Source organism: Lissotriton helveticus, chromosome 5_1 (genome assembly GCF_964261635.1).
Source record: "Lissotriton helveticus chromosome 5_1, aLisHel1.1, whole genome shotgun sequence".
Lineage (NCBI taxonomy): Eukaryota > Metazoa > Chordata > Amphibia > Caudata > Salamandridae > Lissotriton > Lissotriton helveticus.
The window spans coordinates 1,617,156,179-1,617,171,947 of NC_136065.1; the positions used below are offsets into that span (position 1 = coordinate 1,617,156,179).

General features: G+C 44.6%; 1 protein-coding gene across 1 annotated transcript in view; it reads left to right on the plus strand.

Annotated features, from left to right (window-relative positions):
* LOC144752735 (vomeronasal type-2 receptor 26-like) overlaps positions 1 to 14,661 on the plus strand; it is a 41,163-nt gene extending 26,502 nt beyond the window's left edge. Inside the window, exon 4 of the mRNA XM_078640595.1 lies at positions 13,513 to 14,661. Within this exon, the coding sequence (XP_078496721.1) occupies positions 13,513 to 14,429 (917 nt within the window). The 3' untranslated portion in view covers positions 14,430 to 14,661. The remainder of the gene's footprint in view (positions 1 to 13,512) is intronic.
* Positions 14,662 to 15,769: the final 1,108 nt, after the last annotated feature.

Below are 15,769 nucleotides of genomic sequence, written 5' to 3' on the forward strand. Positions count from 1 at the left end.
CATATCATTGAAAACCGCCTGCTCAAAGGCTGTTATTTCAGCCGGTATTGTGTAGGGAGGAGGTACGAAAGTAGACTTAACTCTCAAGGTTGGTGTCACCTCTGTGAGTTTCTGCCTCTGATTTATCTTTAGATTCAAAATAGGATTTGAGTTTGAACTTTTTGAAAAATTCGGAAAGCTCACTGAGTAATTTAAATTTGTCTGGTCTCTCTGTAGGGACAAAGCCCAGGCCCTTCTCTAGGACCTTGATTTCCACCGGATTCAGTTCCTTGCTAGACCGATTAGTAATCAGACTCCGTGGGCACTTGTGCCCGGTACTGGTGTTTTGCTGCGGGTGTGGTTGCCCACTGGATCCTCCGGTTCCCAAGTGACTTGGCTGTTGCCCCTCCTCCTTCCTCTTCATCTCCGGCCTCTCTAAAAAAGGCGTTTGGAATTGGTTCTGGTGGAAAGCCGGTGGTTGCATATATGGATTCCAACCCATCAGGGGGAAGGGGGGGGGGTTGTTGAAAGTACTGGGGGGGCGGCCCGCTACCCGGTGTCGAAAAGGGTGGCCACCTTGGCTGCTAATTGTAATGATTAAATCTGCCTCTGCCCCCTCGTCTTCATCTTTGTTTCTGGCTATTATCACTAGATCCACTACTGTCCGATGAGTTACTGTCAGAGTAATCTGATTTATTGGAATCTCTGCTTGGCGGTGCATATGCCGGGTCTGCGTAAGGGTACACTTTGTAGAATTCAAATTTTTTGAGATCTTTTTGAAATTTGGTCACCTTAGATTGCATCAGGGAGTCTTTGTATTCAGTTATATCTCTATTAGTTTAATCTAACTTCTTTTTGTAGTCTGTCAGAGTTGTTTTGAAATGCGTCTCGGTTTGTTGAATTTCCACCATTAGTGCTTTGGAGAGACGGACTGCTGTTTTAATGATCAGCACAAGCCAATCTCGAGTGCAATGCCATGCTATCATTGCCCATTCCTTACGAAAGGTTGCGTCATTCAAAAAAATGCACAGGGTATTGGTCACAAGGAGTCCCTTTGGGGCGGTATTGGTTAGAAGGTATTGTTTTAGTATAGTTCCATGAAGTATGTTTCTAATTCGGTCACGTTTCTGCTCAGTTAGTTGTTCCCATTCTGTGGTGTGGAATATTGCCTGTGAAATAGCTTGGTCCGCAAATAGAGCGGAATCTGTTAGGATAGCATCTACTTCTGCTTCGGAGTATGTGAGTCCCAAATTCGCCATGGTAAATGATAGTGAGGGTACAGAGGACAAGAGAGAGATATATGTCACCAAAAGAGAGGTGTTGTCTCTTGTTTAATTTTAATTTTAATTTTAATTTTATTTATAGCTCTCACAGCTGTGCGCTGCTCAATATATCTTAACAATGGGAGAGGGAGGGAGGAGTACACTCTCAGTCCCCCAGGTAAATGTATTTCAAACAACAGAAGAGTGTAATTCAATAAATGTATATAAGCACAAAAGGGAGAAAGGTGAAAAAAAACAAATCTCATTAGATTTTTACAGAAAGCCCTCACTCACCACCCTGGTTGGTGACATGCTTCATCATTGGGCCAACCGGGAGAAGCCAAATGCCTCCCCGGTGTGCTACCACGCCAGGATACTACGGAGCAGGTTATTTGTGAAGGTTGTGTGAAAAAGTAAAAAAATTCCAGATTGTGTCTCACATAAAAATTTATTCTGTGGCCAATCTGACATATTAAAACGATGTGTTGGGAAATTACCAAATAAATTGTTTTGATATTTCCACTTAAAGTGGGGTCAACATGTTTCTGCCCTTTACGTGTAATTTACTGGGCATTCATCAGGACCTTGGGGAGTGTACCTCGGCGGTATGGGCGCGCTAAGGCCCACCCTAACCTGAGGATGTGAAAGTTAAAAAATGGAGTAAAATCTAGGAGGTGCAAGAAAAACAAAAAGAACAAACCAACAAGTTGTGGGAATTTACCTAAAAATCAGAGGAATCTGTATAGTCTGGAAAAAGAGAGTAAATGACATACACACATATAGAAAGACAAAAGACGTAGTTATCTAATGAGATTTGTTTTTTCACCTTTCTCCCTTTTGTGCTTTTATACTTTCATTGAATTACACTTGTCTTTTGCATATCGTTTTATGTTTGAGGAGCATATTTCAATCTGAATTTATGTTACTGGTTTCTTCTAGAAGGCTCATTCAATACCATTAAATGCATATCGGTTTCAATTAGCAACCTAATCCTTTTATCTAAGAGTGATACATTATATGTTGTTGATTCTTTAGCCAACTCTGTTGGACTTCTGTTATGTTGTCTGTAGTATGGTTGATTCATTTCAGAAGTCAAGGTCTCAAAATGTTCACTAAATGAGGTCTATTGAATAACTTAGTTGATGGTAATTGACATTTTCCTGATGAAGATAAATGAAATACTTATTGCTCCCAAACCCAGCTGATCATGTTCATAATAAACCATTTATGATCATACCAGCCAGGATATTTTTTTTCCAATTGATATTAATGTATTTTGTTTTTGTTTTTGTTTGGGAAATGAATAGGAATGGAAATACTGATTTACTTTCCCTCTTTTTGTAAAAAACACATTTAATGCGGTACCCATTATGGAGGAATGGACTAATACAGAAGGTCATTTATTTAGGATAAATCAACGATGGCATGTATGAAAGGTAGAATGCACCCCACTTTTAAATATCAACTCAAGAACAATACTTCCAGCGTAAAAAGGCAAGCAGTAAATGACCCATCCCGGCACTCACTTCCCCCAACTATCACAAAGCAGCAACTGATTGCTAGACAATACCAACATATCAAAGCTTACCCCTACATAATCAAAATATTTCTGAATATCACCTGCAACACAGTACTGCCATTACACTCAGCAAACTTTCAGACACATAGACAGACCTATCCACAAGGTACCAAGATTGCAACCTGCTATTAAACTAGAAACTATTGCAAATATGTTAATATATTAAGAGTGATGTTCTTCCTCACATACTACAGTGAAAAACACATTTTTTCATTATTCCCTTGAGCATTTGGTACACCAAAATACATGTGCTGCCTTAAGTAATCTGGTATCGGTTGCTGTGTTTAAGAACGTACAATCATTCCTCTCTTAATATATGCTTTGTATAAACTGTGCAGTTATAGTAAGAGATGTCAGAAGCCTGTCTTGGCACAGTTCTTGATATACAGCATTCACCCCACACATGTATATACTTCTGATAGCACAAACACAAACTAACCCTTTCCTAAACTATGTAGAATAAAAAGTAAAGTGACAGCTGAAACCACTTAATTTCTGCATACTTCCTTGTGTCTCACTTAAAATACTTGCCCATGGATTAATACAAATCCTTTTACAGACACAGATTAAGAGGTACTTCCAATGAACTCTAGAGCATTGCCACCTTTAATACTGCGCCCCTCTCCTATGCATTCATAGCATGGGTGGGTGGACAGCCCCTTGATGCTTCATTTTCCATCAGCACATGCTCATATCACAGTGCTGCAACATTGAGTCTCTCTCCTTGCTCCAGATACAAGTGAAGTAAACAAGTCATTCTGTCATATATTTCTATGTTAATGATTTGATTAGATTGCATCTCCCAGAAGCCTTGATCGCATCAAAGCAACAAACAGCACACCAGCTTAAAATGGACATAGCCTAATTACAAACTACAAACCTAAAGGTGTGAATTCTATAACAGGAGCACATGAGTAATTGTGGCATGACCGTAGCCAAGGTTCCACATTCCACGTCCTTTACATTAGAGCAAATTATATCCATGCAGGCCATCATATTCTCTTTACAACTGTTTACATCATGCCCAAGTGTAGCCTCACTGTTGAACTGTTTTTACACTTGGTAGTTCAATTCTCTTAAACTGAGTAAATGTATACTTTCAGATTGGGGCACATCATGTGTCTAATCACAATACCCAACCTACTTTATGCTCTTCAGGCAGCCTAATGGTAAAGCCTCCCAATGAATCTAGGGACAGCATGATTTTCTGAATCCTTTCATTCCCTCTAAAAATTCACAAGAAATATGTGAAAATTGGAAATAGTCACTACTTGTTGAAGACTGCTCCTCATTTAAAGAAAGATGCAAATTAAAGGAGATATAAGAAACAAGTAATTTCAGTTCCTCCTTCTAAATGTAGTTGGAGCACCAGAGCTAACTATTCAATTACTGTGAAAATGCCAGGAGGAAGACATTTGAGAAGGAGAAGAAACAGAAATTCGAGAAGATTCATGTCTTTCAGGAGACCCATAGCCAATCTCTTCCTGTTGTCTGTTTGCGGTGTCAGAGATGGACCTAATCATCATCCAGAGTTACTTATCAGAAGCTAACAGTAGCTGCCACTAATTTATTAGTAGTACTCTGATGTCTAGTACTTTCATTCTAGTGATACTGCTAGTATTGGATGTTCTAATGTATAACAGTTGAATTCTGTAGACAGAATGATTTTGTGTGCGGGCATTGCCAGAACTTAAAGAGCAAAGATCTGTTGTATCAATGTTGCAGTTTGAGTTTTTCTTCTTTCTTCCACCAACTTATCATTTTTCGATGCTCTCATGGGAACAGGATCAATCTTTGTCTTCTCACAGGAACACAACAATTCCACAAAACAGTTATTAATGCTGTAACTATTTCTTATCATCTAGTGGTTTAATCTGGTCTACTTTGTGATTCTATCTCTTGTTGAGAACTGCTTTCCCATGAGGAACTTTTCATATTGATCTTTCTCAATAACAAGCGTATTCAATTTATTATCAATGAACATTGTGTAAATAGAAACTTGCAGAATGAAATTGAAACATTTATGCAACTAATATTCATTATGAAAAAACATTTCTGTAGGAAGGTCAGAAAATAAACATTTCTATATGACTTCAGCATTCTTTAGTCATGTCAGCTTGTCAGGCAAAGTTGCTTTTAACTATTTAGGCCTAGCCAGAGTAAATATGGTTACATACTACAATTTTCGTATTTAAACCCATTATGTTTTCCATTTTAGTTTTCACATTAATTCTGCACACTATCATTAGCTGCATCATTTTCTTGATTTATAAAATGCTCTAGCAGACAGATAGCCTGTGATTTTGGTAGCTATTTTAGATGTTTAATGCATCTGGCCCAATAATTTTGGAAGCCATACTTACCTGAAGCACGGGCATCTCAGCAGTTTGCTTTTGGCTTTGGAGGGAGATGCATATGCCAGTACATTCATTCTTTTATGGCTAAAAATCTAAAGCTTTGTCAACACAAAACCATTTAGGACCGCTAGTGCTAAGATTTTGTAGTCATACTTTTTTTTTTAAAATACTTTATTTTGATTGTGATGAAAGGACAGACATCGGAGTAAACCAGTACGTGGCTCATCCTCGATCCGAAGACCTGGATGTTAACCAACAGAACACAGCCTTTCAGTCCACATCCCGGGGGCCGGGCGGCAGTATGATATCAGAAACACGGACTCCCTAGTCATGATAAAGCGACAACCATGCCGTTTAAACAGCCAGGTGAAAGTACATCATCACTTTTTTGGAAATACTGACATATGATAACTTCAATAAAATTCAAGAATAACAAAAACTTCCCCTCCCCACAAACTTGGCATCAGTGAGAACACAGGCATATATAGTCCATTCAGGTCGTCAGGGCCCATCCGGGCACAGGTATCAAAATCAAAATCAAACACAGATCCATTCGGGACTCAGAGCAAATCACATAGTTACAGACATTATGCGCGCGGTACTGGCAAGACACTAGCCCATAACAGCCACACCATCCCTACTCCCACCCCTCTCATCCCCGGAATCTGAACCCTGCGGGGTGAACAGCTCAGCACTGGTGGCGTCCGAGTCGCTATCTACAGTCCCCACAGCACACATCATGCGCCACGTAAGCAGGTCCTCTTGCAGCTTCTCATCCCTACGTGTGTGTTGCATATGTGTTTCCTCCGCCAAGGACCATTCCCTGAAGTCTCTAAGCCAGAACGACATCTCCGGGGCTCTACCTCCCATCCAAGTGATAGCCACCCTACGCCTTGACAGCACCAATAGTAGCTGCAACAGCTTATAGGGTAACTTTCTCTTTTTAGGCTTGGGTACCAGGGCCAACAAACAATGTAGTGGGTCCAAGGCGATCCGGAGACCCGTGACCCTCCGGATGCGCTCTACCACCTGCCGCCAGAAGGCAGCTACCGGCGGGCACTCCCATGCCAGATGGAGAAATCCCGCTCCACTCAGTCCACATCTAGGGCCGTCATCCCGCCTGTCGTTTGAGATGCGGTGTAAGGAGACCGGGGTCATATAGGTGCGGTGCATAAAATTGAAATGAATGAGCTTGAACCGCGCATTACATCACACCGTACGGGTCAATGCCCCGATTCGTTTGCGCTGGCCAGGTTCTAGGGCGACTTCGAGATCCGCCTCCCATGCAGCCCAAGCCGGGGAAACTGGTGGATCCGAGTCCCTCGCATGGCTGAATACAACAATGTGATCAGCCGTCGGCCTCAGCCACAAGAAAGGAGGATGTTGAGGGTGTATGACATCGGAGGCGCCTCTGGGAACTGCGGCCAGGTCACCCGCGCCATGTCCTGCGATCCCCTATAATGGAGGTAGTGCCCCTCCGTCAGTCCAAAGGCCTCCGTAGCCCCCTCAAAGGTCACAAAGGAGTCATCCGGGTACAGGTCCGCCAAGGTTTCGCAGCCAGCCCCCCTCCAGGTCCTGAAGGACATATGGTCTTCCATTTGTTATTTGTGGGTATTTGTAAAGCGCGAACGTTCGCTCCCAGGGGAGCATCATGGCGCTAAGCAAGTTACGGAGGAATAACTGGAATACGTGGTGAAATAAAAAATGGAACTAGATAGCAGCCAGGACAGAGGAATCGGAGAGTTTGTAGACCCATGTCTTAAGGAGTTTCCTGAAGTTGTTCTCATTATTGATGACTCTGAGGTCAATGGGCAAGGTGTTCCAGGCTTTAGCTGCCAGAACATTAAAGGACTTTCCTCCTCTGGTCTTATATTTAAATCTGGGGATTTGGACAAGGTTAGTCCCAGAAGATCTCAGGCAGCGCGAAGGATTGTAGCGCTTGAAGCGGTTTACAAAATAGCGGGGTCCTGTATTTTGCATGGTCTTATGAACTGTAAGAAGCAGTTTGAAGAAAATTCTTTTGTGTAATGGCATCCAATGAAGTGAATTCAGGGCTGCAGATGCAGATGACCTTCTGGGGAGTTGCAAAACCAATCGAGCTGCAGCATGTTGTAAACTCTGCAGCTTCCTGAGGGTAGATTTTTTCACCCCAGCCATAAGGCCGTTGCAGTAGTCAAGTCGGGAGAGTAGAAGGGCTACCGCGACTGACTTTCTGGCTGCGATTGGGAGGAAATCAAAGAATTTCCTCAGAGATTTTATTAGTCCAAAACATCGACCAGCAGTGATCTTGACGTGGTCGTCAAAAGTGAGGGAGGAATCAAATTGTACACCCAGATTTCTGGCTGCTGTAACTGCACTAGGAGGAGCCTCGGAGCCTGTGGGCCACCAGTCTTTAGGGGAGAAAGAGATATTCTTACCTATTGGAATAATCTCTGTCTTTGCGCTATTACATCTGAGATGGTTAGTGTTTAGCCATGCAAAGACATCGGAAAGGCAGTTTTTAAAGCGAAGCTCTGCGTCCGTACGCTGTTTGTCGATGGTGACGACCAATTGTGTGTCGTCAGCGTAGGACGTAACCAGGATACCATGCGACTCTATCACAGCTAAGAGGGGTGCCATGTAGATATTAAAAAATAGGGGGCTCAATACGGACCCCTGGGGCACTCCAGATGTAATTAACTTTTCGCTGGAAAGATAGGGTCCAAGTGCTACAGTCTGGGACCTATTTGATAAAAAAGATGAAATCCAGGCCAAGGCTAAGTCTGTCACACCGATCTCTCGCATTCGATTGATTAGAATAGCGTGTGAGATGGTATCGAATGCCGCTGTGAGATCCAACAGGATGAGGACAGCTTGCTTGCCCTCATCCTGTAGGAATTTAATAGAGTCGGTAAGCTCGATCAAGGCTGTTTCTGTCGAGTGACCGGAGCGGAAGCCCGATTGCTGTGGATGCAGGATGTTGTGGGCTTCTGTGAAGGTTTTAAGTTCCTCGTGCACTAAATGCTCCGTGACTTTGCCTAGGAAAGGAAGTAAGGAGATAGGCCGCATATTAGTCAGGTCTGTAGGTGGTTTATTCTGTTTTTTTAACAGAGGTTTGACAGTGGCCTTCTTCCATTTGACAGGTACAATTCCAGATGCAAGGGATTCATTAATGATTCCATTGATGTGGGGATTGACTGTATCAATCAGGTGATGGAGGATGATAGGGGGACAAGAGTCCGTGGGTGCTCCTGATTTGCAGGCGCGGATTGCCTTACGTGTCTGTTCCAAGGATACTGGTTTAAAACTGGAGAGAGGGAGGTGATTAACTGTGACTTGTGTGGTGGTCGTCGGGGGTAGAGGAAAGTCTTTCTGAATGTTGACAATTTTGTCAACGAAGTAGTCTGCAATTTGGTTGCAGAGACTCTCTGACGGAGGTATGTCAACGGTAAGAGCTTTTGGGTGGGTAAAGGACTTGACTATAGTGAAGATTGTTTTTTGATTTTGGTGCGCTTCCATTATAAGATTAGTAAAATAGTCCTTTTTAGCTGCTTTGATGTCAGAGAGATATACTTTTCTCTGTTGAACATAACGAGTTTTGGAGGTCGTATCATATGTTTGTCTCCACTGTCTTTCAAGTCTCCGGCATTGGAGGTGGCTATCTGCCAGGGTCTTAGTGTACCATGGAGCATTGGGTTTTCTTTTCTTGGGTCCCTTTCCTTGGTTACTTTTGGGTTCAGAGTTAACCGCAACTATTTGGCACATCCAGGTGTGGAAGTTACATGAGTCGGCTTCGACATCTCCTGTTAGTGCGGGGGGTAGGGGCAACGGTTTGGACTCAAGCTGTATACGTTCTGCCACCTTCTTCCAGTTGACTGTATAAGCGGCTTGGGTGTGTCTGGGGTTAGATAAGGGAGCAGTAGGTGTCATAATGTCAAAGGGGATAAAAAAATGATCGGTCCAAATTAAGGGCAGTGGAGGGGAGGTGGAAAGGGAAGGAATATTAGAACAGATGCCATCAATGGTATGACCAGCACTATGGGTGGCCATATTAATAAGTTGGGGGAGGCTGAAGATGTTCAGGGACTGTAAAAAGGAAATGACGTGGGGATCAGTGGAAGATTCCATGTGCAGATTCATATCACCAAGGAGCATGAAATTTGAATATTGTAACATAAGTGTGCCTAAGGCCTCGTCCAGAGAGTTGAGGAAAGAGGAGGGATTGCCCGGGGGACGGTAAAGGAGTCCGGCTGAGAAAGAGAACGATGGAGTAATTTTGATTAAGAACCCCAGACTTTCAACGTCTTTAAGATGGTATAGGTCGAATGTGTGGCAAGGAAATATATCCTTGATTATTAATGCTATCCCACCACCTCGACCTGAGGGTCTGTCCCTTCTAAAAATAGTGTACCCTGGGGGGAGGGCAATGGCCAGATCGGGGTTGGAAGAATCGTTAAGCCAACTTTCCGTAACAAACAAGGCATCCAGCTCTTGATTTAGTATTAGGTCGTGAACGTCTTGGCAATGGCAGGCTAAGGACCTGGCATTAACCAGACCTCCCTTGAAGAGGGTGGGGCGAGTATTTGGAGGGACGTGCATATCGTCGAAGCCATTTGTAGGTGTCAAAGGTGTCCATTTACAACAAGGACATAACAGAGGGCTGGAAGAGGGATCTAAATGGGGGCAGACATAACCATGGGGGGCGGGTGGAGGGCGTAGGGACAGTAAATGAATGTTGTCATACCTGATAACAGGCTTTGGACCGACAGCATGCCCTGCGCCCAGCGCGATCCGGTCGCGGACGGGCGCAGACGGGCTTGGCTTAGGCGCGGCTTCGGCGCGCGTCCGGCGCGCCCGCTGCGCCAGCCCGCTGCGCCGTCTGGCCGGATTGCACATGATATAGGGAGAAAAGGGGGCGGGAGTATAGCGCGACTAGAGCGCTCTCCCTGCCTCCCTCAAGATGGCGCCCACCGTCGCCGGTGTTAGAACAAAGCGGGAATGGCGGAAAATAGAGATTTTAGGGTGGTAGCGGTGTCAGTGTGCCTACTAAAATATTTCCCCTTAGCTACAAGCAAGTCCCCCAAATTAAGAAAGAATAAAGGACTAAAAAGCAAATAAGTTTAAAATTAGCACAAAGCGTATTTCAAAGTATCCACGTTATTTTACAATTCACCACAGTTTTCCAGAAGTAAAAAGTAGCTCGCAGCCCCAGTTGCCTCGCTGGGGAGAGCTACTGTAGGGTCCATCAACACCACAGGTGCCAAAATCCACACCGGTAATTCCCTATGGAAAGGGACCCGCCTCAAGATTCTCTCTACGAACCTCTGCCAAATCCCTGCAGCATGCCTTACCACATAAGGCAAAGACGTATCAGCTCCCCTTCCCTGCATCAGTGCCAACTGGAGAGTCTCCTCATCTGCTCTACCCGCCAAAAGGCTCAGTTCCCAATTTGCTGTGCCGGCGAACCAACATGCAGCTGGTTGAAGCTGTGCCGCGTAATAGTACAGGTCAAATCTCGGAGCCTCCAGACCTCCCTCCTCCCTATTCCGGACGATAGTGCGCAAAGCAACCCTACTGCGCTTACCCGCCCAGAGTAGCGACGTAAGTAATGAGTCAAGCGTGCAGAACAGGCCTGGCGGGATCGGGCACAATGAATTCTGTAGGACGTATAGCAGACGCGGGAGCATCACCATTTTAGCCACCGCCAATCGTCCCATGAGGGAAAGCGGAAGTGTGCTCCAGAACGAGACTGACTGCTGAAGGGAGCTCACCACTCGCCCGGCATTACGGGCCAGCAACTGGTCATCCGACGATGCCATCTGGATGCCCAAATACCGAAAGGCATCCAGTTCCCATCGTAATCCCAGGTGCGGGAGGTCCACCCACTGGTTGGGGCCATAACCCGCCAAGGGGAAAATGAGGGACTTACCAAGATTAATCCGCAGACCCGAGGCCGCGCCGAAACGATCCAATAGCCGTAATAAAAGCGGCAGCGACTCGCTCGGGGGACGTTAAAAAAAACAAAGCATCATCTGCATACAGGGAGACCACATTTACGGTGTCACCTACTTGGATTCCCCACTGTGCCATTTCCATCCTCACGAGGACCGCCAAAGGCTCAATTGCCAAGGCAAAGAGCAGCAGCGAGAGGGGACACCCCTGCCGCGTGCCTCTGCCCAGTGGCCAGTCCTCCGAACGTACTGCGCCGAGTCTAGCCCTAGCTCGAGGTTTCCCATAAAGGATCCGGATCCAGTTACAGAAGATGAGGCCCAGACCCACCAGATGAAGCACTTCCAGCAAATATCCCCAGTTCACTGTGTTGAATGCCTTGGCCAGGTCTATGGACACTAGGATCCGGGGGTCCTGTCTATCCCGCACCTCATGCAGAATATGGTTCAGGCGTCTGAGGTTCCTCGCGGTGTTTGTTTTGTTTGTTTTTATTTTGCAGAGTTTTATATAGCGCAAACTAGACCCGAACCGAATCAGGTATCAGAGCGCTTTACATATTTTCCAGTTACGTTACATGAGGACACACTTTCATTTTAGGCATGGGGAGATTAAGTGATTTGCCCAGAATCACAGGAGGTTTTGGCGTCGTTACGAGACATGAACCCAGATCCCCAGGTCCGAGGTCGAGCGCCCTAGCCCTTAGGCCACCTCCTCTCCCCGCGCGGTGTTGCGGCCCAGAATGAATCTGCACTGATCCTGATGCACCAGATGCGCCATGTGTGGCACCAGGCGATTGGCCAATACTTTTGTGAGGATTTTAGCATCGGTATTGATGAGAGTAATGGGCCGATACGCTGCAGGGTCGCAACTGTCGCCCCCAGGCTTGAGAATCATGCACACCTCACCCTGATTCATAGTAGGCGGGAGGGCGCCACACTCCAGCGCCTCACTATAGACCTGCAGTAGCCGTGGGGCCAGGGCTTCCTCAAACGCCTGATAAAATTCCGGCGTAAACCCATCGCCTCCAGGGGCCTTAGCGCGAGATTGACTGATCTCACGGAGCGACAAGGCCACCTCCAACTCCTCTGCTGCCTCCTCCGATAAGGTCTGGAGGGGCAATCCCCGAAGGTAAGCCTGAGAAGCGGACTCAGTCACCGAGGGGTCCGCAGCATATACCGCCTGCAGGTGGGCCTGTAGGACCCCAAGGATACCCGCCTCTGAGTGCACCAAGTCCCCCGCAGGGTTGCGCAGAGCAGCTATCCGGTCCGGAGCGAATTCCCTCCTAAGGATCCAGGCCAGCAATCTCCAAGCCTTGTCCCCTTCGCGATGGAGGCGCTGACGATACTGACCTATAGTGTATTTATCTAGCCTGGTCAATATGTCATGACTTCCTCCCTGGCCGACCTCTCCGACTCTAAATCCAAGTCGTCGGGGTCCGAAATAGTCTGGCAACTCCGCAGGCGATCCTCCGCTTCACACAGGTCACTGAGCAACTGCTTCCGCACTTTTGTAGTCATACTTACTTTTAGCAGATACTTTCCAACCTGTAGCTGTTTTGCTGGTGGACTTCGGGGCGAGGGGAGGGATGGAGTACATAACCATTCATTACTTTATGTTTAGGATTCTTTTTTATTGTAACCTAATATGCAGCAGTATATAAGTGCTAAAACTTAACTTTTTTACAGGCAGCACTGATGTTTTAACAGCATTTGGTATGCTCATAACTGGCCTTTACAATGGTGACAATAGAAAAGAAACTGCCAGGATCTATGGCAAAATCATTGATCCACTACTTCAACTGAAGTGTCAGGCAAGAGAGATAAATGACAATACACATGTGGAGAACATGATAGATGTATATATTTTTATTCCCCATCATGAGAGTTCCTTGCTGCATGCTTGCATTTGTTCAAACTAATTAGACCTCTATTTCCGTCAGGAGATCATGAAGTTATCTTATAGTTTATTCTCGTTTATTGTATACTCCCCTAACCCATATTGAGGAGTCGCTTTACTGTATTTTCCAAATATATTTAAAAATGCGTAGCCTTTTCCAAATTAACCACTCCATTTGTCCATGTTTCAACTAATGTATAGTTCTTACATGCATCTTGTACTGTGGCTTACACGTTATCTCTGACTCATTACATTTAACCTGACAGATCCCGAGCTTCATACTCAACAGCACTCAGATGTTTTATGTAACTTTTCCTCATACCACACACCCTGCTCTGATTGTGCAGGTCTCACCGCTAGTGGCATCATTAGTGGTTTCTAGCTGTTGAACAAATATCCCATTTTAATGTTTGCCTTTTTGAGTGATGTAGATTATACAGACACTATTTAAAAGTGAAACACATGCACTTATGAAAAAAATATTAAACCAAATGTCTCTCTTTATGCATAGATGCTACAGTTTGTATAAATTGTCAAGAAGATCAATGGTCCAACAACAGAAGAAATTCCTGTGTACCCAGATCTATTGAGTTCTTGACTTTTGGGGAGCCACTGGGTGCAGCTCTTGCTTCTATTTCAACGGTTTTGTCTTTGTTAAACATTTTAATTCTGGGGATCTTTCGCAGACATCAGGACACTCCAGTTGTAAAAGCCAACAACCGGGATCTAAGTTACCTTCTTCTTGTTTCTCTCATGTCCTGTTTCCTCTGTTCCTACATGTTTATCGGACGGCCCATGAAATGGACATGCATGTTTCGGAAGATGGCATTTGGGCTTCTGTTCTCACTCAGTGTGTCCTGCATTTTAGCTAAAACAATAACAGTTATTGTTTTATTTAATGCCACCAACCCTACCAGCTGGTGGAGAAACTGTGCTGGCCCCAGGACACCTTTCTACATTGTCCTCTGTTGTTTCACTGTTCAGCTAATCATATGTGCAGTATGGATATTCACAAAGACTCCTTATTCTGGAATTAACACTGCAACATCAAAGAAACTAATCATACAGTGTTTTGACGGATCACTAGTACTTTTCTACTGCATGTTGGGATACATGGGTCTCTTGGCATCTGTAAGCTTCCTAGTGGCTTTCCTCGCCAGGAAATTACCAGACAGCTTCAATGAAGCCAAGAACATTACTTTTAGTCTGCTTGTGTTTGTAAGTGTGTGGCTCTCATTTATCCCAGCGTATCTCATCACAGATGGAAAATACATGGTAGCCGTTGAGGTCTTTGCGGTCCTTGCTTCAAATTCGGGCCTAATGGCTTGTATATTTTTTCCTAAGGTTCACATTATCCTTCTAAGGCCTGATCTCAATACAAAAAGTTATTTACTTAATAAGAAACATATTAAAGATAAAATGAAATGAGCCTATTTATATCATCAAGGAGCAAAAATGTCATGTATATTTCCATTATTGTTACCCATCATTGGAAATATTACGCAAATGGATATTGTGATAAGATGATCTTACCTTAAAACCATCAATTTAATACTGTGCTGGTAGTTCTGTGCAAAATGCTTAGTTTAGCAGGACCAATGTTGAGCTTCGATTTCAATAATCCATTAAAACAATTATATTGTAGTATTTGCAAAGTTAAAAAAAAATTATAAACATCTTCCAAGATAACAGCCTTCACCACTGTGTCAGGACTATTATTTTTCAATGTGAACATTAGTAGGTAGGATAGAGTAAGCACAATGGGTACAAGCCCTTTGCGGAGAACCAACCCTGAAAGGCAGAATGGAGGAAGTGGAGTACGTAGAATAGAGTAGACATTCCGGGGCATATTACCAAGGAGGGCGGTAGGCGAATATCGCAGTGTTAGCGGCCGTTTTCGGCTGCTAAGCGGCGATAATTCTATCGCCCTATTCACAAGCTGTCGCTAACAGCAGTTAGCGACAGCTTGTAGGCGATAGCGAGCGGTTTGGGGCCCGCTTTGCATGTCAGCGATATTTATCGCTAATGACATGCAAAGTGGGCGTACCCAACCCGTTAGCGACTGAAAGCAGTCGATAACGATACTATCGCCTATTAGCAAGGCAGGCGTAGCGATGGAAATATTCGTGCTAAGCGCGAATATCTCCAAATACTAACACCTGCCCAGACCAGTTCTTAGCCACGTTATCCAATGGGAGGTGGATAACATGGCTAAGAGCATTTTGTCGCTAATGCGTGAATATCGCTGTATTCTCAGCGATATTCACGCATTTCGCTGCTATCGCCTAGATTTTTATCGCTTTTGAGATAAACCTTGCTAATAGCAAGTTATCTCAGCGATAAAAAACGGTGATGCGCGGCGATAAAAATATTGCCGCTAAGCCTACTTAGCGATAAATATCGATATTTGTTGGTAATATGCCCCTCATTTCCCAGACTGAGACTGGAAATTGCAATCTATGGTGCCTGGAAATGCATGATTCCACACTCCATACACTGTAAGTTGCTATGCCCAAAGACCCAAACCACAGTAAAGCTGAAGGTAGTTGCGAGGAACAAGAAGCACCAGTGTGAGGGTTGGAAGTCTGGGGCTTTTAGTCACTGACCTGGAGGCTGATAAGCTGCACTACACTGGCATCTCGAATGAAAAGCAGCTTAGACCACTCTCAGGAAAGAAAAGAGGACATGATTATGTCAGAAAGCATGTACAGCAAAACGTTTAAATTAAAAGGTATGAGAGGACTTGAGTGGCATAGAAAATGGTAATG